Source organism: Marmota marmota, unplaced genomic scaffold (genome assembly GCF_001458135.2).
Source record: "Marmota marmota marmota unplaced genomic scaffold, marMar, whole genome shotgun sequence".
Classification (NCBI taxonomy): Eukaryota; Metazoa; Chordata; class Mammalia; order Rodentia; family Sciuridae; genus Marmota; species Marmota marmota.
Window position 1 is genome coordinate 2,995,142 of NW_026000171.1, and position 23,885 is coordinate 3,019,026.

The 23,885-nt window shown below is 45.0% G+C and overlaps 1 protein-coding gene across 1 annotated transcript in view; it reads right to left on the reverse strand.

The window, feature by feature from the left end:
- Positions 1 to 1,341: 1,341 nt before the first annotated feature.
- Positions 1,342 to 23,885, reverse strand: part of Ntf3 (neurotrophin 3) — a 60,715-nt gene continuing 38,171 nt past the window's right edge. Inside the window, exon 2 of the mRNA XM_015500735.2 lies at positions 1,342 to 2,446. Coding sequence (XP_015356221.2) covers positions 1,652 to 2,446 — 795 coding nt within the window. The 3' untranslated portion in view covers positions 1,342 to 1,651. The remainder of the gene's footprint in view (positions 2,447 to 23,885) is intronic.

The following is a 23,885-nucleotide window of genomic DNA, read 5'->3' on the forward strand; positions in this document are numbered from 1 at the left end:
GCAGGCTCATTTCCTGCCTCCACGTTGAGCATTCAGAATCAAGCTCTTATCATGATGCTCTTAACCAAAGCTGCTCTCATTTGCTGAGTCTGTCTTGAAAGCTCATGTCACATAAAGGACACGGGCTCTACAGGGGTGAGTGTTAGAGGTCTCAGGAAGACAGAGCACACATAGGCTTTAAATGAAGGCAGGGTAACCCAGTTCAGGCACAGAGCAGGGGTTCGGGGCAGTAAGGATAGCTTCTGTGTTAGACTAGTGGACACCTTTACCTCTGGCAAATGGAGATGAGAGCCCATATGCTTCAGCCCTAAGAGTTCCAACTGCTTCTCAATGGGACAGGGCATCAGCAAACCTCTTGGGGGTCACTATGGGTGTCCCCTCCATCCTGAATAGACAGGACAGGGGATGCCATCACCACAGTGACCCCTTGCCTGTAAAGACCTCTGCTGGGACTCTGTGGGCACCAAGAAAGTCTCTTATGTTTGGATCTCTTATATCTCAAGGTGGAAAATCAACCAACAATAATACAAAGGTTGAACATAATATCTAAAAAGGAAGAAAGAGGAGGGAAGGAAAGGAACTCTCAAATGCCTACTCCATGCTGGAAAGTTCAGAGTGGGTACTTAACTGGCCTGTCAGGTTTCCTGGGAGGTAGGCCAGAATCCCCATCAGATTCTGACCCCAGGAAACCCAGGCTCCCAGGGTTGATCAGGTCAGAAGGGAGGAGCTGGAAATTGGACTGAAGTCTGACTCCAAAGCCAGAGCCCTTTCCAACCACTCACAAATCAGTGGGGAAGGCCATGGGCCAAGAGAGTCTATAATGAGAAAATTTATTTTCTGTGTATAGATTATTCATGAGCCATTTCAGTTTGCTTCTGGGTAGCCATGTAATTATTCTGTTACAGTTCGATCCCCGGCATCACACGCACACAAATTATTCTGTTACGAATATCTAGAAATTTTTTCCTATGTGCCTAAAAGGATGAAAACCACTTACCAAAAGCAAAACAAATCCAAAGCCAAAAAAGAAAAAAAAAATCCAACCCTTAAACAACCCCCAAACAACAAATGTGCTAAAAAGAAACTTACAAAACTAAAATTGCCAGGTTCGTTGTTATTGGCACAAATCATAATTCTAATTGGCAAGACCAAGAGTAGAAAAAAAAAAAAAAACAAGTAAGTACTTGGTGGTGTGCTTGCTGGCCAGGAGGAAATGCTAAGCTCAAAGCTACAGGGTATAATTTCAATGGAGGCCATAACAGTTCTTTTAATTAATTAATCCAACATGGAATATACCAGAAGGCGGATATCACTGTGTTTATACACAACGCCGACATCATCTGATTTTAACAAGTTTACTAAAGCGACAGTCATGGCCTTGACAATACTGAACGCAAAGTACTGGTGTACACAGATTTTACAGAAAGGCTCCTGAGAGCCAGATCACAAAACAAGATTAACAGATGGGAGAGGCCTGGGGGGAGGCAAGCACACTGACTTTATTGAGAAAAAAGCTTATATACTGTAGGGTTGCTGAAGTTTAATAAATAAAGGTCAACTTATAATATATAAAAACAATATAAACATTTATATGCTACATGCATATCATATAATTTAAAGTAATAATTTATATATGGGGAGAGATGCCAATTCATGTTCTTCCGATTTTTCTAGACAAGGCGCACACACAGGAAGTGTCTATTCGTATCCAGCGCCAGCCTACGAGTTTGTTGTTTTCTGAAGTCAGTGCTCGGACGTAGGTTTGGGACGTTTTGCACTGAGAGTTCCAGTGTTTGTCATCGATCCCCCTGCAACCGTTTTTGACTGGCCTGGCTTCTTTACATCTCGTTTCATAAAAATATTGTTTGACGGGAGAGTTGCCGGTTTTGATCTCCCCCAGCACCGTGACCTGGTGTCCCCGAATGTCGATGGCCGACGACTTGTCGGTCACCCACAGACTCTCACTGTCACACACCGAGTACTCCCCTCGGTGACTCTTATGCTCTGCATACCGTTTCCGCCGTGACGTTCTGTTGGCCACCACGGGGTTGCCCACGTAATCCTCCATGAGATACAAGGGAGGAGGCTCCAAGGGGGTACTGTCGCTTAGCAGGACTCGGGGGGAACTGTAGCGTCTTTGTTGTCGCAGCAGTTCGGTGTCTGTCGCAATCATTGGCTGGAATTCTGACCTGGCAGGTTCTCCCTGCTCTGGCTCTCGGGCTGCCTCTGCTTTCGGCAGGACGTTCTGGTAATTTTCTTTAACATCCACCATCTGCTTGGAGAGCTTGTTTTTCAAAATATCTGCCTGGATCAGCTTAATAATCAGGGAGTTGAGTGAGTCTTCCGGCAAATTCCTTTGATCCATGTTGTTACCTTGGATGCCACGGAGATAAGCGAGAAATATCACATAAAACAAGATGGACATCACCTTGTTCACCTGTAAGATCTGAAAAGGAAATAACGGGTGTTAACGGCAGGCTGCAGCATCGGAGTCCAAGTCATTCTGGCACCAGCCACCTGAGGCTGAGAATTCCAGAGGGGGCGAAAGAGAGAGGGCACCACCATCCCAAGTAAGCCCTGTACATTCGGAAGGGGCTCTTTCCCCAACCCCTGGGAAACACTGGGGAATGCACACCAGATCTTCTGACTGATAGCTCTCCTAGACAGGCAGCACTGACTGCCTTTGCATTCGGTGTCTGCACTATCCTGCAGCCTTCTGCTGCACGTGGACGATGTCCTGCCACTTCTTTAAACATCCCTTGAGCCCGGAAAGTCAGCTCTACCTTGGCAGACTCTGAAGACTTTAAACCTGAGAAATATAAATGTGTAGTTACATTCCTTTACCAGCAGCAGACAATTTATCATTGTCTGAAAAAATATAATTCGATGACTCCCCAACCCCAGCCCCTGAGGTCTTCAAAGGAACACATGGAAGCCGGGGATTGGGTCAGTTGCCTCTATGAGATCAGAAATGGGCCCACCCCTGGCCAGGCCAAACCTGGTAAAGTCTGTTCTCTTGCCACAACCCACACCGCATGAGGGCCCTAGTCTCTGGGTGCTCTGTTAAGCTCTCAGATGGAACATGCATCATCAGGCCACCCAGCCAAACTGCTCAGCCCCCAGAGACTCTCTTCTCAAAACGGCAGCCGTGCAAAGGCACCGTCTGAAGAAGAAGGAAATGTAGAAAAAACTAGTTCCCTGTAACAGGTTAGTCTTGCCCTGAACAGCAGGTCAGCCTTGGTTCATTTCTCCTCCTTTGGATTGTTTCAAGTTTTCATTCCAAAGTGTTTGCTTTAGTGGTTCTATTTCTAATTCTACTATCTCCTTGTTTAAACGGCACTTGAATCTATCAGTGTTCTCTTTCTGTTGCCATAGTAGAGCCTCAACACAGGGCTCCTGTTGAGTCCTTGTGGAATTCTAGAGCTGATCTCCAGACACCTCCCTTGCTGGTCTCTCCCTCAGTGGAGCAAAGCCCAGACTTTCCGAAGGTTTGCGGTAGAAGGAGACTCTCAGGTGGAGGGGGTACCTGAGCTAGTGTTCCTACCTGGTTCATACCTCCTATATCCACCTTGAGGTATTCATTCTTTAATAATCATTGCTGCCACTTCACTTCATTCTTTAATAATCATTGCTTTTAAACATGATGCCTAAACATGGAAAATAAAAACTCTTCTCTTGGTTCACCTTTGGTATTTTCAGAAAGACTTCACTAAGTCCAGGGGGAAAATACAGAGGAAATAAACAAAGATGACAGGAGAAAAAGAAAGGAGCCCTGCTTCACAACACCAGATCTGCTCCTAGGTCACAGACACGGCCTCCTTCCTGGTCTGTCTGAAATTCTGGTTTGCTTTCTTGTCCCCAAAGGCCAGCAATTTTGTAGACACTGTGTTGGAATTTCCTCCCCCTGGCTCCTGGCCTGCCTCAGTGATAAGGGATCCATCTTCCTTCTCTGGGAACCACTCGCTGGACAGCTGACTCCTTCAGGGTCAAAACTAAGAGAAGGATTCTAGCATAACTACCCACCCCTAGAGATTGCTCTAGGAATTGTATTATCCCAGGAAAATGGTTCCCACAGGATAATTAATACACTCGGTGGAGAAGTTTTATTTCCTGCAGTCTTGCAGGACCAACAAAATGAAACTTGAACAACAACAAAAAAAACCCAACAACATGGGATATATGCCACTAAAATCACCATCCCTCTCTCCCTGCCAAAAAAGAATACAGCTACAATAAAGTCATTTGGGACTGAGAGTCTATCAAAAAGTATATTTAATCTCTCTAAAGCCCAGCTACTGTAAGGTAAGAATACACTGGGTACCTAGTCATAGGGAAACAAATCAAGGAGATGGGCAGGGGTCAGATAAAAAGAACATCTAATCTAATGCCTTTATTTTTGTTTTAATCGGTTTTCTGTTACTATAACAAATACCTGAGATAAACAACGTATAGAAGAGAAAGGTTTATTTTGGCCCATGATTTTAGAGGCTTCCGTCTATGATTTGTTGACCCTATTGCTTTGGGTCTATGGTGGCATATCATGGTGTGGCAGCACGTGGCAGAGCAAAACCACTTGAGGCCAGGAGAGAAAAGAGAAGGACACCGGGGTTCCAAAATCCCCTTCGAAGCAAACACTCCCAATGACCTAAAGACTTCCTACTAGTATCTACCTCTTCAAGTTTCATTACCTCCCCAAAACACCAAACTGGGGATCAAGTCTTTAACACATGGCCTTTGGGAGACATTCCAGATCCAAGCTGTAGCAATTCTATAGATAAGGGAAACGCTAACTACAGTTTAAAGAAGAGGAGAGAGACAGAGAAGTGACAGGGTTCTTTGCATTCTGGACCTGACTTCTCTTTTTGTTAACTGTAGTAAGATTGGGCTCATATGTCCCATGCTCCAATCTCAATCACGATTTCTTGCTATTTGAATAAGCTTTACAACACACATGCATGTACTGTTCTCTTTATTTTACTCACTTTTATGACCTCTCGTTGAAATTGTACTCATTCTTCATAAGCTGACTTTTCTGTAAAGCTCACCCAAGATCTTCAATAGTATCAACTATGCCTCCTTTGCCTTTTCTCAGCCATTCTCCAAATGGCCATTGAAGCATCCCTCATAGCGTTATGTAGTGTGGGTATTACCCAATTAGTATTAATGTGGGCTCTACCCAATCCTGCATCCATCCTCTTTCTTACCATCAAATCAAAAACCTTGCCATGATTTTCTGGTAAAAGCAATGGGACCACACCATGTGCAGGCTGGTGAATGTTTCTAAATTATTTGCAAGGCTGCATCAAACCCTGCAGGCTTTTTGTGGGCTCCATTTTGATTATCTGCTATTAGTTTGTTTTGTTTTGTTTTCATAGAGAGCAAGCCCAAGAATGTTGGTGACAAGACTTCCCAAAACACAGAATCTAGACAACCTCCTCCTTTGTATAGATATGGAAACCGAGGTCTGCAGCAGTGGTGAAGTCAGATTGCTAATTAATGACAGAGTGAGAGGGGACACTAAGTTCTTGGGCTCAACAAAATCTGGTGGCTTGTGGGTGATCAGGTTACTGTGAGGGATTGATAAAGAACTTCCTATGAAAGCACTTAGGACAGTACCAGTACCTAGCGTGTACACTAGAAATGTTAACTTGAACATGAACCTGAGTTTGCTGTGGCAATAGGAGGGGCCCTTGCTGAATGCACACGTGCGGGACCAAGCATCTGGAGAATTTCTTTCTCTACATCTGGCTCACAGCAATCTGAACCAGCATGGTCTCCACAAGGCTTTTCCTCAAATGCCATTGCTCATAAGTGATAGGACCTCAGACTGGCCACCCTGGTTGTGGGAGAAGAAAAGTATCATGAACTGGAAGCACACAGACTGGGAAAAGTAAGGAACAAGTGTAGGGACATGTGAAGGGGTGCTTCTGAACCTGCTGGGAGAGAGAAGAGGCTGAGTTGGTCTCTTTTGGTCACTAAGACCTTCATTTCCCACCCCATCTCCTGGAGTGGGATTTTCCTGGGAGACTATTTCCCTGGAGTGGGGAATGGAAACGGGCAATAGTGGTTCAAGCCAGGTAAGGCACAGCAGTTTCTGCCTAAAGGGACTTCTCTAGTACTCACAGTCCTTTGTAGAAACCCCCATGTAAGCCATTATCCTACTGTATTAGTATTGCCAGCCTGTCTCCTCCTGGATGGCAGGGACCATTATCTTTTCACCCACAGATCCCTCATGCCCAGCACAGGGCTGCACACCCTGCAGAATTTCAATGTCTGCTTATTGAATGAGCGCCTGTGAGGATCGAGACCTGCCCAAGGCACTGCTCACGGGCCTGCATGGGCTTCTGCCAAGTCTGGGTTTGGAAGCCAATCAACTCTGCCTTCTTTTCCCAAAGAAAATACAGGCCCTGGCTCTGAAGCAGGCCATGGGTCCCCAGGCTCTTCTTGGCTATAATTAGAAAAAGACCTGTTAAAGACCTCAGTAAAACCCCCTTCCTATACTCTCCCTAGTGCCCATTTCCTCTGCTCAGAGTTTTCCAAGATCCCGACCAATATGCATATGCTGTTTTCCTCGCTTAGAAATGCTTTCCCACATATGGTGTTTTCTCAGTCCCCGGAGCAACATTCCTACAAGGTTTCACCATCCCTCAAAATACTCAAAAGAGAGCAATTTCTGATTCCTCCTTTCTGGCTCAGTTTACAATACACACAGAGGGTTTCTGGGTATCCACGAAGCAGCTGAAATGGAAAAGGAAGCCAGGGTAGAGAGTGGTACAAAATCTGAGGCCAAGGCAACCTGTGTCTGTCCTGACATGGGCTGAGATGGGGGTGCCTCCTTCGGGTTCCAATTCACCTGTCCAGGGCTAGCCTCCCTACACCACTCCTGACCATGGACCCATAGACCCCTTTTGCTGCCCAGGTAAGGAGTACATGTTTATCCTGATGAGATCAAGAATGAAAATGCTATGGGCCTGGTTAGAATGAGGACTGATGCACATGAAATCTTTAATCCTGATGGCAACCTCACTGAGGTAGGTATTTTTGCATATTCCATTTCATATGGGAAAACTGAGGCACAGGGAAGTTAAATAACTAGCTAGTAAGCCACAGAATCAGGATTTGTGTAGTCTGGTGCTAGAGTTCATGTTCTTAATGATTATACTATGCTATGCCTGTCTTTTCTGCTTTCATTCTAGAGAATTTATTTCCAGAGAAAGCTCAAGTTCCAAGCTGGGAGCCAGGAGCCAGGAACCAGGACAGCTGCCAGTCAGCAAGTTGAGAGCCACCCCAAGAAGCCTCAGTCCTAGGCAGAGTTTCTAGGGATTTGAGGCCACCACTTCTGATTTTCCTCCCCATAAAGCATTTGCTCATTAAAGTAAACAAAATTTGGTTGACCCCTGTCCCTCCTGGGCTTGATACTGTCCAAAGCAGTCCCTCTGGAAGTCACCCGTCCTTGCAGAAGTCACATGCTGTACAGGGCCAAGCACTTGGATATACCAACCCATGTCCTGGGTTTGTGGCCATCCCTGGAAACCTGGGTGACTTACAAAGCCAGAAAGGATCTGTTTTAGCTTCCCTCAGAGAGGAATCATGAAATCGAACGTGAAAGCAGTTTTTAAATTTACCAAATTCTGAATATGCAAATTCTTTATTTCTTGTACAGCCATATCCTCTGGAGGCAACTGGGTCCTCTGGCTGGGGTCAAAGAAGACACTGTTCAACTGAATCCAGAAGGGCCTAATTCTCTGGAGAATTTCTGTGGCTATGACATGGTCTCTGACTAATGCTAAGGGCTGCAAAGACTACATCCTGCTGGATAACCCTAATATCTTGCTCAGGGAATGCAAAGGGAGAGAGGTGGGAACGCAATAGATTTAAAGTAGAATGACCAAAAGGAAAGGAATGTAGTGGAAATATTAAACTAAGACCTTATAAAAGACCAGCTGAGCTTGTTCCCCAAATCTTAATTGCCAAATTAATTCACATTGGCTTTGTTCTGATCACAGGTCCTGAGGCTTCAAAATTAGTCAGTGGGGCCACATGAAGATGTTCTGACCCATGACAAGGCTGGGAACTGAGAGAGAGAGAGATGCTGGTGGAGCCTCTCCATGGGGGGTTGGTCTGGTTTGGGTTAATCTCTTTATTAATGATCCGGAAGTAGAGAGAGAAAAAAGTGGCAGATTAATTAAAATGCACAGATGATGCCCAGAGGGAAGGTGCTACAAACACCAGTGAGAACAGACCAATTAGGCTCCAGCACCCATGGGGGCTGGCAACCTGGAAATAGCATGGTTAGATTCGAAGTGGAAACATGCAGGTCGACTCACTGGGGGCAAGAGGCATCCAAAACCAACAAGAGAGGGAAGTGCTTGTAAAAGATGAAGGGAGGGAGCGACTTGGAATTGCTACAAGGAGTAAATGAGAAGTGAACTCACATGAATGGGGCTGGGTGGATTTCCACAGCGCCTCTTCCTTCCCCTCAAGTTCTACGTTTTTCATCTCATTCACTCTTAGCACACTGTGGTGGTGGTGGTGGGTGGGGGATGTGCCCTGACACTTCCTGTCTTATGAAGCACAAAAACAGACAAACCCTGAGGGCAAGGAACATAGTCATGTGACTGCTGCCAAAAGATGCAGACCAGCATGCTCTAAATTTTCAGAACACCAAAAGCAAATCAGCTGCGCTCTCTGCCTATATTTGGCGAGAACTCATTTGAGATCCCCGGACACCAGGCAGGTCTGCATCAAACAGGCAAGAGCAGTGCCAGGGAAATAGATTCTATCCACTTTAATTCTCCAGGCAGCGTTAAAGTGTAACACTTGAAACTCAGGGTGCAGAAACTGATTGACAAGGTTAACCCTGGGTCCAAGATCAGAAATAGGACAAGGTCCTCAAAGTTCAGGGGATGTCGGTTTCCCAGCCAACACAGGGCATGTGTGCAAGAGATGGCACATTCCAGGATGAAATGAAATGAAATAGCTTCAGAGGGTTGAATCACCTCTCTTAGAAAGGAAGTATTAAAATCAGTCCTTCCTGGAGCCATACAATAAATAGGTCCCCTGAATGGTAGAGAAGGAGCCTATATTCCTAAAGAAGGAATATATTCCTGAAGAAAGCTGTATATACTGAGATGGAGGTAGAAAGCTGTGAGTTTACTCTGTACTGCTGCTGGAAGAGGAATTTTTACATTGTTCAAAGCATACCCAACTCTGGCCCCAAGGCAGTGAGCGATGGAAGGTATGGCACATGTCAAAACAATGTGCACCGGCAGCTCCAGCATGGAAGGTAGTGCACTCACTCCCCAGGCCAAGGAGCCCTCGGGCTTAGCCCCATCTTGGCAGAGAGATCTGAAAGGAGCTTGGTATGCCGACAGGAGCCCCAGGAAACTTGGATTTACTTGATCTTTTGCATACCACTAACATGGCCAGAGGGTGGACTAGGAAGGACTTCGGAGAAAATCTGAGTCAATCCAGCTACTGGCCATAATGGTATTATCTAGTAAATTTACTTTTATTTGTTTGGGGCATTCACATTCATCTCCCACTGTGCACACAAGGTTGCATGCGTGGGCTTGTACATACACACACACACGTCTGGTACTCATGGAAATGAGGATGGATGGGTTTATAGTCAGTCTGTTTTCAAGTGGTATCATTTCATGGTCTCAGACATTCTGATTTGAGTTATTTCCTGCATCTGAGTTATCTCCATTCTCTATGGGTGAAAACATACCAGGGAAAGTTGCTTTATATGCACAGACTGCTGGATACATTGGCATTAACAAATAACTTTGGCTCCAGAAAAAAACACCCCAAGTCAACCTTTTTGTTTTATATGTATGCTTCTTATTTGAGTCGGTTTCAGGCATATACCTTTGCCTGAAAAATGCTGTACCACTGTAAGTCATACTAGCACAAGGTAGGCAGCTAACTGATTTTTTAATACTTAGAATAAATAAGGATGATAATGATGCTGCTGCTAAAGTATCTACCTTGTCTACCCAGCCAAGAATGAGTTTCAAAATGGCAGAAGAACAAAGCCACTATGTCTCAAGAGTTAGAAGCTAAGGGAACCCCCAAAGCAGGACTGCTATTCCTTTCACTCTCTGGTTGCCTCTTCCAAACCAAGACTGCAGCTGGCCTGGCAATGCCCAAACCAGCATGGACAGGATCAACAAACCACACTGGTTTGGCCCAAGAGGACTTGGCTACACTTCTCCTGTGGGCTTCTTCCTTTGCGCTCCATGATCAGGCCTGCATCACGCTGCCCGCTCCCTGCACAGCCAGCCTCCTTCCACTAGGAGGAGCACTGGCTCACTGAAGCACTGGTCTGGATGCCCCATCCAGGAAGCCATGCTGTCTGAAGACTGTGGGGGCCTCACCTGTCTTTCGCTCTGCTGCATTTCTCTCCCTCCACTCACCGTGGTCACCATCATTCACCTGAACACTTCTATAGACTGGAAACTGAGGTAGAATAGAGGTCTAGCTGGTAATTTTCTACATCCATTCTGACCCATTCATGTGGTGATGCTGAGATGTACACACAGGAGAAAACCAATCTTTCATCCAAATCAAAGCTTGTGGCCGGTGCTTAATAAACACAGACTCCAATTTTAAGCAGTCTAGTGACTTCCTAACAGCGGGGCAAGACTAAAAACCAACCCAGGGCTGGTCCTCTGAAAGCAATTTTGGCATAAACATGCTAAACTCAAAGCTGCCTCTAATCACAGACACAAGTTGTAATGATCCCTTGTAAGAAAGGCTAATGTTCACTGAGCCACACCATATGCTAGACTTTGTGGAACACTTAACATGGATTATCTCAGTTAATCCTCACAGATACAATTATTATCCCCACTTTGCAGCTGAGGAGACTGAGGCTCAGAGGGATTAAGTAATTTTGCTCAGGCTTACACATCAATGGAGAACCACAGCCAGGATTCAAACCCATCTGTGTGACCCAACAGTCCGAAATGTGTAGCCAAATCACATAACAACTTCCCAATTCATTGTGGTCCAAGGCACCTGTCTCTTCCTTGCAGCACACTCAGCAGTGAGCACCCTACTGGCATCAATGTTTCTTTCACTTTTTTAGAGAAAAGACATTCTAGACAGGTCCTCAGAAACGTAAAGACGAATCGCATAGTCCAAGACTACAACACTGGTTCGTTATGGCTGAGAAGTGTATTTATTCCACATGCATCTTGTGGGCTCTTTTATGTAAGCTTTCATTTTTCAAATATAGATTTTTCCTTTCCTCTTTCCTCATCTGATGGTAAAGAAAATCAAGAATCCAAGGATTCTTTTTAAAAATTGGCCAGAGTTTTGAAGGTGAGACAGTTCTGACTCTGGTTTTACAGGTTGCAATGTATTTGTGTTTGATGAGGACAAGCAAAATAATGTGAACATTTGGAAAATCTCCTGCTTTGATATATTCATTAAGCCAACTCCTCCACTAACTAGCTTTGCATCTGGAGGAGAATAATTGCTTATCAGGGGGTCTTGATTCGGAGAGCAACATTTCTCCCACAAGGGTGCCACCTGATATTTTGGGCAGGACAGGTCTTCATTGTTCAGTTGTGCTCCCCACACAAGTAACTCAGGTTCTCACCTACAGCAAGGAAGGTTGTCCATCATGTCCTCCAGTCGTGGTGACAACCATTTAAAAAAAATAAATGATGTGAAGTTTTCTAAACACCATCTGGGGACACCTTACCACTTCTGGTTAAGAATCGTATAGCACAGTGCTGGGAGACTTATTTGTTTTGGGATTGTTGACCCCTTTTAGAATGGGATCAAAGCCCAAGAGGTCACCCCTTTGTATCAGGGCAAAGTCATGATTGTTTTGACGAATATGGCATATCAAAATCAATATTATGTAACTTCCAAGGCTAGGTCCTAAAAGGTTCTATGTCTTTGGACTTGTTCGTGCAACTCTGAGCTGTCATGTGGGTCTAAGGGTCCAGAGGCCACTGAGTTGAAAAGGGTTCCCAGGACAGTTCAGTCTTTTGGCCATCCCTGATGAGGCACTAGTCTTGCAAGTGAAACTGACCTGGATGATCCAGATTAGTCTATCTGCCAGCTGAATGTCCCCAAGTGAACTCAGAAAAATCACGCAGCCTACTTCTGCCCAAACTTCTGACCCATGAAATCAAAAGAAATACTACAACAGTTGTTTTCCTAAGTTTTGGGGTGGCTTGTTATAGTGCAAAAGATAGGCAAACAACCACAGTTGGAAAAAAACTACTGGGGATTAGAGGAGTGCCAATAAAGACATTTTGTAAAATTTTCTCTGAAAGATCCAATTAAATTCTTGAATGAGGATCTAAAATGATCTCTGGATTATTACTGGTGCACCACTAACTTCTTAACTCTGAAAGCATGAAGAACATGGAAGTTCCAGGTCCTGTCAATCATCTGAAGGTAGAACCTAGCTGAGCTTCTATAACCTTAACAGGCCTGGCTGAAAGTGTGGAACCACCTAAGACTTCAGGGTAAGCTGGTGTGTGTCTGTGTAAGACAGAAACAGAGGAAAGAAGAGACAGAAAGAGAGAGAGAAAGAGAGAGAGAGAGAGATGCTTTTATGAACAGGACATTCGGCTGAGGCAAAGGCCCTGGACAGGTAGCTTTTTTATACCTGGCTAGGGATAAGGGAAGGTAGGAGAGATTGTCCCTACAAAGCCTCCACTACTACAGCTCCAGAGGTGTCTGTACTTAGACTGGAGTTACAAACTGTTCCACCGGCCACCACTACCCCCAGGCTAATTCAATTCCCACACCACCTTACATTTTCACTGGGTTTCAAAAAGAACTTCCTGGAAGTGCTGCAGAGGCCCACAAAGCAGGCCATCATGATGATCTTAACAAGCCATCTGCACCTTGTCCTAAGAGTGGCTGAGGTCATGCCCAGTAGCACTGTGAGCAGAGGCTGGGAAGAGGAGGAACTCCAAACAATACACATGCTAAAGGGAAACAGCCAGTGTGTGTGAGTGTGAGTGTAAGTGTGTGCCCATGTCTGTGCGTGTCTAAGTGTGTGCAGGGGTGTGGTGGATGTCTGAGGGATGTCCATCTGGATGTGCATGTGTCTGGGGGGGTGTGCCTGTGTGTATCTGGCTGTCTGCGTGGGGGGTGTGAGTGTGGTGTGTTGGGTGTCGGGAGAAGGCTGCTGCAAAGGGGAGATGACACACTGGTCGAAGGGATCAGAAAACTGGGGTCTCCTCCCGGCACTCCACGCTATCATAGCAAATTCTTGGGTGAATCTTTCTGCCACTCCCTGCAGTCATCAGTTTGCTCTTGTACAAAGTGAGGGAACAGAGCAAACCACCCAGACCCATTCAGTGCCAGGAGTGGGTCTGTTGTCAGGGGTCTAAAGTCAGGCTATGGTCCCCTCGAGCAGAGAAGTGAGCTGGCTCTGGGGTCCTTCTTACCCCCCAGGCCACTGGTGCTGCCAATTGTGAGCAAGGCACCTGGCTCTAGTGACTTTCCTGGGTCCTAGAACAGGAAACAAGTAAGGACAGGCAGGAGAAAAGCCCGGGAGATAGAAAGAAACTCTGGGTCAAGTTTGCATTTCTCATTATTTCTCCAACCCTTCTCAAATTCCTTTTGTTTAGAAAGCTCCTTGAGTTTCTGAAGGCTCCCCTCCCCCACCCCACCCCCCTGAAAAACCCTAGGAGCTCCTCCAGCCTGTAACCCTTCCGGATAACATGTTCCATATGTCGGTCACTCTCTGCAAGAGACGTTTGCACTCACTTTTCTGATCATTTACTCCGTGGTCTCCCCACACTGCCTCTCTCCAGAGCAGTTTTCCCGAAACCCCCTTTAGGGCCCTTTGTCCAAGACGCAAGGAGCAGTATCAGGCAGGGGGAATCTGCTGTCCCTCACAAGTCAGCTCCCACTTAGGATTCCTGCAGGTCTGCCTCCCCAGGGCCCCAGAGTGGGCCGGCCTCTGCTCCCACCCGCCCTCCGCTGACAGCTGCAGGGAGACCCTCCTTTAAGTGCAGGGGCTAATTGAGCAGTGCTCTGACTGAGCTTGCCACCTTCTTTGCTTAGGGCATGCTTTTCCAGCAAGGCAACACAGCATGCTATTGTCTTCCTTTCCCACCAGGTGACCCACCATGGTAAATAAAGGCTGAAGAAAATTTTCCAACACAACTCCCAATGCTCCCTTTGTGGATGCAAACTCACTTCTGTGCCTGACCCCCAACCCAGGCACCACCATCCCAACCCTCCTTTCTTTCTCATACTTTGTGTGTGTGTGTGTGATTTGAGTTTGACAGTTTGAGATCAATGCAGAGCATAGCCTCACACTAATTTTGGTGGGTTCCCAAAAGTCAGATGAAGGTGGGCTTCAGCATCTTGGGAGGGATGGAGTTGCAAGGGCTGGAGATGATTTCAGATTAGTCAAGGGAACCTGAAAATGGCTTGTCATTCCTCTTCCTTGGAAGGTTTCACATTCCTAGGGATGTTCCAGGGATCAAATAGAGGGCACTTTGAAATGGGCAGGAGGCAACCCCTCAACCTTACAAAAGGAGGCTAGAGCAAGTGGGTGAACCGGAGGCCCCAGGGGCCAGCCTGAGAGGATCAAGCATTTCCAAGGAGATATACAGGTCTTGGTCAGAGATGCACCTGGGATACACATGGAAGAACCATCAACTCTCTCTCAAAGGAAGAATGACAGATTGAACACCTGTACTGTGTTGGGTATGATTTAAAATTTACATCTCACTGTCTGTAGCTTTTGGGGAGAGAACTTAAGAAAACTATGAAGAGAGGGTGTTTCTATTTTAAAACTGAGAAATCCAGGGCATAGCGTAGTGAGTGATGGTTAAAATCTGTCACAGCTAGAGGCAAAACTACAACCAGAACTCCAGCTTTCTGATTCCTAAGCCTATGCTTTTCATAAAAGATGCCTCCCTATAGTATCAAAGTTCTAGATGCCTATGAGGACTGAAGAAGTGGAGGCCCTCTACCCAACTGCTGAACTCAGGCAGAAGGCCCCCACATCGACAAAAAGCAGGTTACATGTTTTTGTCTTCCCGCAGTTATCTGTGAAGCACCAGTTTATACAAAGTGGATCATTTCTTTTCAAAGCTGGACTACAAAAAAAAAAATATATATACATCTCTTGCCTGTATTAGCCCAAGTTGCCCATGCACTTCTCTCTGATTCTAACCGAAAGGTTAGCATCCCAGCCTCACCTAACCCTTCCTCCCCTGCCCCCAATCTTGGCTCTATTTAGTCTGAAGATTTACTGTATTCTGGAGATCAAACAACAAGTTAGGCAAAAGTGGGTGTAAAAAAACAATCCTACTCAACAATACCTGCATTAAGAAAATGGCAACAATAATAAAGGAAAATCGTTTGATGATGGGTTTGGATGATGCATGGGGGCTAATGAGACAACTCAGCTAATGTAATTAGGGGGTCTGACTCCTGAAATCCCAATTATGCTGATGGGCTTGGCAAAGATCCCTGCAATATGGAGCTAATAAATGGATTAACATGAAGGGTAAGTGGAACCCCAGGATGTGCAGGAATGTGCCCTGACACCGTGATAGACGTGTAGCTCATGGGGCCAACAAGGACCTGATGAATTAAAGTGAAAGAAGGCTGAGCCCCCCTAGTAGGCACAAATTTCTGGCCAACAGACTAGCTCTTCTGCCACTGGACCAATGGGCAAAATGTTAGAGCCATCTGGTTTCAGGGATATCTATTGGGTTTATTACAAAGAACACTATTGTGATTTCCCAGGCATGCAGTCTAAATGAGCAGATTAACTGGATTGACTAAAGGAAACCTCAAAAGTGCTTCTTTCAGACCTGAGGGTCTGTGATACTATGTTCACATTGTGAAGGCAACACATTCCACCACAGGAGGTGGACAGGGCCATAGACCTGAGAACAGCTAGTGACCTCCACCCTAACGTGGAGCAAGTCATGTGGCTGGTGGGGAAGGGATTGCTGCTGCCTGTGGTTTCACTGAAGGGTCTGGAAATCCTTTATATTACTGGCATTGATTCAGAATGTAGAACTTTTGATCCTATAACATGATACATTTTAATTCCCCTTGGTGATGTTAATAATGTAGTTGGCTAATACCACGCTAACAGAATTTATGACGCCTGAACTCCTCCAAGAAAAAGAAGTAGTAATCATTATGGCCATGCAGGTGGACTGTAGTCTGTGCCCGATTAATGCCACCAAAAAGGCTGAATGCAACCTTGAATCAAATTATATTTTAAAGATTATGAGTTTGCAATAAAAAATCCTATTGTGAATTTCTCTTGAAAGAAGTACATAACCATTCTTCAATTTAAAGAATTATATACTGAACTAGTTTTAGATGAAAACAAAGTACGCCTCTGAATGTGAAGCAACTATGCTGTAAGTACATTATAGTTCCATCATGAGCACATATGCTTTGAGATTAAAGTCTTCACCAAGGGAATAAGACATAGTTTTCTATTAGCTCTTCAACTATCTGGGTGCCCTGTTGATGTGCATTATTACCTCTGGCTAATTCCTCCGAAGACTAGAAATCTGGAAGAAGAAAAGAGGCAGAAGAATTTCTTGATGTAAGTTCCCATTTTTCCACCCCTCTCTTAAATGATGCTATGCTAAATTCCAATAATATATGACACTTCAGTCTTCTCAAACATCCCGGTAAGAAACATAAGGAAAAGAAATCACCCCCTCTGTACTTGAGTACTTACCCTCTGCCAGGAACCATGTTAAAAATTCTACAATCACAATCCGATTTGATTGGGATAGGTCCTATAGTCTACAATCTTTTATCTAAAACCCTGTATGATACCTGACATCCTCCATGGGATTGGAGGTAATATCTCATGATTAAATGCATTAATTTCCTGCTGCAAAATTATAAATATTCACCTAAGTGAAATAAAGATGTCAACTTAGGTCAGATTTTGCAGCTCAGTGAGTTTGCTATAACCTTTAGAAATGACTGAGTTTTCAGAGCTTCCTGTGAGTTTCACAGTTGTCAAGAAAAGACTAGGAATGTGTACTATTTTATTTGATAAATGAGGAAACCAAGCCCAGGAGAGCCTGCCTGAGGCCTCACTGTGCACTTCTTATAGCCATGACTAGTAGCAGGGCTGGGATTAAAACCTAGGCATGTCTGTTACCAAACTCCATGCTCTCCAGCACCAGACCTTGCACTGATGTTCTCCATCATGGGGTCAAGGAGAAGGAACACAACTTGAAATGGTTTTCTGAGGAATCATACTAAACAGTGATTGCATAGTTTGTTATGTTCAAAGCATTTTTTCCTTAAATACATTTTCCTAGAGAGATTATTTTTCCTTAGTATAAAAAAGTAATGTGAGCATATTAAAGAACACAAAGCATTTTAAAAACACAAAAGTTGATAAAGAAGCCTACCATTTCCTCCAAGTATCTTTATGGAATATTTATGTCCAGCCTTTGTAAAACACATGCTAAATTGTTCTATGCATTTCACAGATGACATTGTTTAATACATACCATTCTGTAACTTTCTTGTTTTGCTCAATAATATACTCTAAGAAGTCTCCCATCATATTAAAATTCTACCCAGACAAAATTTTAATGGCAACATAAAATGTTCCATACCAAGGTGTCATGAGTGACTGGATGATACCCCCTCCTGTTGGATATCTATTATTTCCAATGCTTCACTCTCATACATAATGCTGCAATAAATCTCTTCCTGTGCAAAGCTTACTATGAGTCCCAGTTATTTTCATGGTCCCTCACTTCAGCCAATCCCTAAGCTCTGGTCATATCTGCCTTGCATTTCTCCATTGTCAGATCAGTTCAAACATCTCTTCTCCCAGCCCCCACACACCCTGCACAGAAGGGGAAGTGCAGCATATGTATTGTTTGGTACCAAATAAATTTCTGTTCTCAAGGTCAGCTCAGTCCTTGCTGTAGATCAGCAATTTGTTATTGTTGTTTTTCCTACATGAGGTCTTTCTTCTATTCCTTTTAACAGTTCTTGTCTGCTCAAGCCATGTGTACCAGAATATGAAAAGTCTTGCCAAAACAAACAAAAAACCCCCAAACCAAAAAACAAGCAGGAGTCCCTCAGGCAGAAACTTCTTCAAGTTTCCAGTCACAGACCTACTTAAATGTGTAAAATTAAGGTGGCCAGATACTTCATCATCCAAACCAGTACGCTTTTGAAAGTGAGCGAATCTGAGACATAAAACGGCAAATTTCCTATTCCAACAAACAGTTACTCAAGATTTTTTTCAGGCACACAACCCCAGGACCTAAACTAAAATGAACTTTAAAGACTAGCTGAACCAAAGTCTTCCTTGAGCAGAACCTGAAGAACGAGAGCCTCGCTGATCTAGATTACAAGTGATCCAGTCAACGGCTGATGATGGACCAGAATTACAGAGACCAGAAACTCCTCAATTGTGACACAACTGCAAGGACCTTTAGGTGGACCCAATAATTGGTATGGACTGTTCCACCAAGAATTCCTAGTACAACCAATCAGCTCTCTATATTCCCTTACTACCAACTGATGGGGAGATAGATGGGAACATGTGTCCTGTCTCCTCACCAGTCAGCCTTCATAGAAACTCTTTTTGCAAAAACTTGGTTCGCCTGTATTGGCCTCTATGCACATTAAGCAGCAAGCCCTTGCATAATATCAAAAGGGGGCACTTAAGAATTTTGTTGGAGTAACAAAAGCACAGTAGCTGGACTGCCCTAGGTCAACCAGGTTGTGTGGTCACCCTGGATATATATATAGCCCTAACTTCCTGTGAGTAGCAGTCATCTTTTGTCATTCCCCCACCCTGACGCTCTGGGACCTGTTCCTCCCACTTCCTCAGAAGCCTACTCCTTATCACCATAACAATCAGAGCTCCCCTCCCAGTCATATCTTCAACGTGTCCCTCTACTGGGTTCCCAGCCTTACTACACAATGTTCCAGGTGTTGTCAAATTTGGGAAAAGAGAATAAAAATTAACCTCTAGCTACAACTACTCAATTCTAGGCCTGCATAAGAGAAGAGCACCATATCCATCAGGGACCTCTACTTGTGAACAGGAGCCTTGTCCCCTCACGTCATTACCACCAGCATCAAGTCCTTAATGAACATCCCCCCCACACACACCACACACACACATACACTGCCCATGGCCCCAGATATCACTGAGCTCATGTTAGGGGCTCTGTTTTCTTTCCGTCCTGCACATCTGGACAGGGGGATCTCTTCCTCCAACTGCTGCGACAGCTCCCCTCAATTTTCCTCCTACCACTGCCAGTACTAATCTTTTCACTTGTTTCATGTGGTTTCCCAACACTGTCAGTGAGCTTCTCTGTGGTGGTGAATGCAGTCTCCTTCACCCTGCTCATGTGTGGATAACTTCCACATCCACACCTGGGCAGAGGCCTCTGCCCTGCACTCCGAACTTGGAGATCCAGTTGCCTACAGGACATCTCCACTTGGGAACTTTGGAGGCATCTCAAGAGCAGATATCCAAAGCTGAAATCACCATCTTACCTCAAATCCTGCTCTTCCTACCCCCCTCCCTCCATATTCTTTCAGGAAAGGATAGCACCAGAGATCATGCTTGAGTCCTCTCTCTTCCCTTTCCCCCATATCAAATTGATCCTTAGGTCCAGTTGATTCTGCCTCCTCCTACTTCTCAAAATCCATCCTTCTTGCCTCTATAGCCCATGCTCCTCTTTCCTGGATTATATCAAAGACTCGTTAATGGTTTCTGAGGCCTGACATAGCCGTCTCCCAGTTTCTCCGTCATTTCTTCTGCACACTGGAATGGAATGGTCTTTCTAAAGTTAAGCCAAATGAGGTCACTCCCCAGCTGGAGACATTTCTCTTCTCTGCAACCTTCAAGGTGGAGCTAAACCTCTTCAGGATGGCACGAGGCTCTTGGTTGGGCCTCTCTCCTTAGCCTCATGTCCAGTTGTCCTCGCACACACAACCGCACTGGGGGACTTCAATTCTTCCAACACCTCATGTGTGTTCTCACCTGAGAATTCCCCTGACTGCTCCCTGTGCCTCAAATCTCCTTTCTCCTCCTCTTTCCCTAACTTCTGGTATCAATCTGACCCTGCTCACATATCACCACCTGAGAAAGACTTCCCCTCAGCACTCACCACATGTCTCCCTCAATTAACTGTGAGCTCTCTTTGTATGCATTTTGATAATCTCAGCACTCCACTGATACCAGTTCATAGCAGAACTCAATAAAAGATCCCTAGACTCCAATTCACTCGACCAAAGGGATGAATGAAGCTCTCAAGGAACATGACCATTGATATTTCTGACCTGGTATCATTATTGTTAGCACTACTTCTCATTCTCCCGGGTGCTAGACTTTGGATAAAATAAATTTCATGCTCGCTCTAGTGCAAAGGCTCTTGTTATAGAGTGCCCACACTTCCATTCAGAGTTAAGAGAGATGAAGTGGTTGGAGTGAATCAGAGAGGGACGCAGTTGAGGGTGTGTATGTGAGGGTAAGGATGGGAAAGGAGTTTCTGGCTGTCCTGGGAGATGGGGGATGGACACAGGAGATCTCACCTATAGAAGCGCATGTCTGCAAGTGTAAAGGAAGAACTACGCACTCAGCACTACACTGATACCAGTTCATAGCAGATATCCAAAGACAAATAGAAATTTCAGTTCTAACAGCTCCAGTCCACCATCCAGAGCAGCATGGCTGCCTCACTTTGGGAAGGAGAGGCGAGGAGAAAGGCAGCTTTCTCATGCACAGAGGACAACATCTATACTAAGGTGGGAAGGAACATGTACACAAGCCCTCATGGACTGGAGTCTCCTCTTTCTTACATGCCCCCTGCTACACCATGATTCCGCCAACAAGACTTCCTGGCCCTACTTTGGGATAAGATCAAGAATAGACTTGAAATTCCTAGGGATAGAAGAGAAGGCACAAGGACAGAGGAACTGCAAAGAAAAGCAAGTGGGAACCAACACCCAAGATGTGGCAAGGCAGCTTTCCTTTATTGTAACAAAACATTTGAGATGATCAAACTGATAAGAAGAAAGGGTTATTCAGCCCTTTTTTTTTTTTGTAGGTTTCAGTCCATAGTTGGTTGGCCCCATTGCTTTGGGGCCTATATGGAGGTGGTGTGTCCTGGTGGGAGAGCATGGTTGGAGGAAGCAGCTCACCTCATGTGTTATGGTTTGGAATGTGAAGTGTCCCTCAAAACCTTATGTGTGAGACAATACAAGAAAGTTTAGAGGAGAAATGGGTTATGAGACCCTTAACCCAATCACTGAATTAATCCCCCTGAGGGGATTAATTGACTAGTAGCTGTAGGCAGGTAGGGTATGGCTGGGAAGGTGGGTCACTGGGGGTGTATCTTAGGGGTATATATTTTGTGTCTGTGATGTGGAGTCTCTCTTTGCTTCTTGATCATCATGTGAGATGCTTCCCTCCACCACACTCTTCCACTATGATGTCCTGCCTCACCTTTAGCCAGCTGTCTACAGACAGACCTCTGAAACTGTGAGCCTCCAAATAAACTTTTTCTCCTCTAAATTTGTTCTTTCTCAGGTCTTTTAGTCACAGCAGTGAAAAAGCTGACTAAAACATCAGGGAAACTGGGAAGCAAAGTAAGAGGGAAAGCAAGAGACCTGCATTCCACTGTTCTCTTTCAGGGCACAACTCCAATGGGCTAAAAGCTCCCATTAGGCTCCACATCTCTTCAAGGTTCTACCACCTTCCAAAGGCACCATCTGGAGATCCAGGCCTTTAACATGTGGGTCTTGGGGGGACATTCCAGATCAAAACTATATCACAAGGGGACCTGAGAAGACTAGTATTGGACTCAAATAAATGTCCCTTAGTCATAGGTGGGAAGGCAGAGTCCAAGGGCCAGGCTCTGGGAGGGCCTCCTTCCAGTTCAGGGAACTGAGAGCAGTGCTCACATTTCATCCATCTCTGCAGTCTAAGTGCCTAATAGTGTCTCACACTACAGGAGTTCTACAATTATGTGTGTGGATTGAAAAGAAATCACTCCCCGGGAACTGTACAGGCATCTAGGGAAGGCTGGGTGGACAAGTCAATGGGAAGAAAGGATGACATCCTCACAGTGACAGAATGAGAGGACAGCAGTCTGAGGCACAGGCTCAGGTCTGGGGAGAGGGAAGATGTTTTTAGCAAGATCACTTAAACAAGGGGAAGGAACTGTTTTAGGACTAATAATACATACAGGAGCTCTGCTGCTGGGAGCTTGGAGGGAAAAAAAAATATATATATATATATATGTATATATCTGTCTTGCAAGTAAAATAACGAGGATTTTCTCTAGTCTTTTCCCCAAAAAAGAGCTTAGAGGTTTTATTTCGTTTTGTTTTGTTTTTGTAAAGGCCAGCTTTGAAATTACTTTTTGTGACATTCTTCACTGCATGGCTTCCTCCCTTACTGTCCCCCTCCCAGGAGCAGTGAGCCCAGCAAGGAAGACAGGCACACCTCCATTCAGAGTCATCCATGCATTGAAATTTCAAATTATTGCCATTAATACATTTTTAAGAACCAAATCTTTTGTAGAATCTGATTATGTACAGATTATATTTGCTCATTAGCCAAATATACTTCTAGCTGGGTGATGCTTACTTGACCAGGATCCCAGGATTCCTATTTATTACAATGAAACCTGGTATAAACTAACAATACACAGGGCCCCTGGCCTGTTTTCAGTCTTGTGTACAATGTGCCTCTGCATCAGACTTGCAGGGATTATACATTGTGCTGGGAATGGGATTCTCCTGTCTCTCCCAGCCCTTCTACCACCTGCCAAGACAGAAGATGTCCAGGTGCCTAAAGCTTGCTCTATTCTTCCCCAGGAAGCAGAGGCTTCCCACCAGGAGGTTTGTCCCTGAATTCTTCAAAGATCCAGAAATCTACCCCTGGTGACCCAACAAGACTCTCCAGAAGTCCTCCCCTCTATCCAAGCCTTTTCAAGGAAACTCTTGCGGTTTTTCTTCCAGACTCCTTTTCCTTGTGGCCAAAGAAGAGCTTCCTAAAAGTATGGCTACAGAAAGATGCCATGATAAACTGACCTGCCCGAGAGCTCCTGGTAAGGCCCATAACTCCCCTCAGAAGTCTATGCCCTGCGTACTGGTGATTTCCCCACCGTTTACCCAAAATCTTGCCAAAATGTCACTCTTGGGGGACACACATTACTGACATGACCATGCTTTCACACTTTAGCCTTACTTTATACATTTCAGTATATTATTACCTTAGTTTTCCAAGTCAGTACCTCTGTGTGTCAGATGAGGAAACCGAGGCCCAATGGGAAAAGTGGTGTATCTAAGGTCTCACACTGGTGGACAGCAGAGGGAAACATGAATCTAGGTGTCCCTACCTCTTACGGGTTGTTGTTGCCAAAGGCCGACTGTTCCCCATTAATAACCCATGAAACAGTCTAGAAAAGCCAGAGGAATTTCTAGTGCCAGAAAAGACCTAAAAGCCAGTGAGCCCATGTTTATTAACACAAATTACACTGTGGATAAATAAACTATTTAAAATGTTTATTGCAAGATCTGGTAACAGGGGAGAGGAGAGGAGGCCAGAAATAAAGGAACGTGAATTAAAACTTATACTGCCAAAAGGAAGGGTGGGGGAAGCGGGGAAGCCAGAGCAGGTGTTGACAGCCCGGCTCCTGTGAATATCAGTGGCTGAGAGACTTACAGTTTGCATTTCAAAATAACAGACTTTATCGGAGATCATCTGGGCTTCAGAGTCATCTTGTGATCAGTATTTTAAGGTAGAGAACCTCAAGGCTGGGGGCATGCGTGGCACACGCATCTGGACTTGACAGTGAGGGGAGTACCGTCTGGTGATCTTACAGCTGCACTGAGAGGTATGGGCAAGC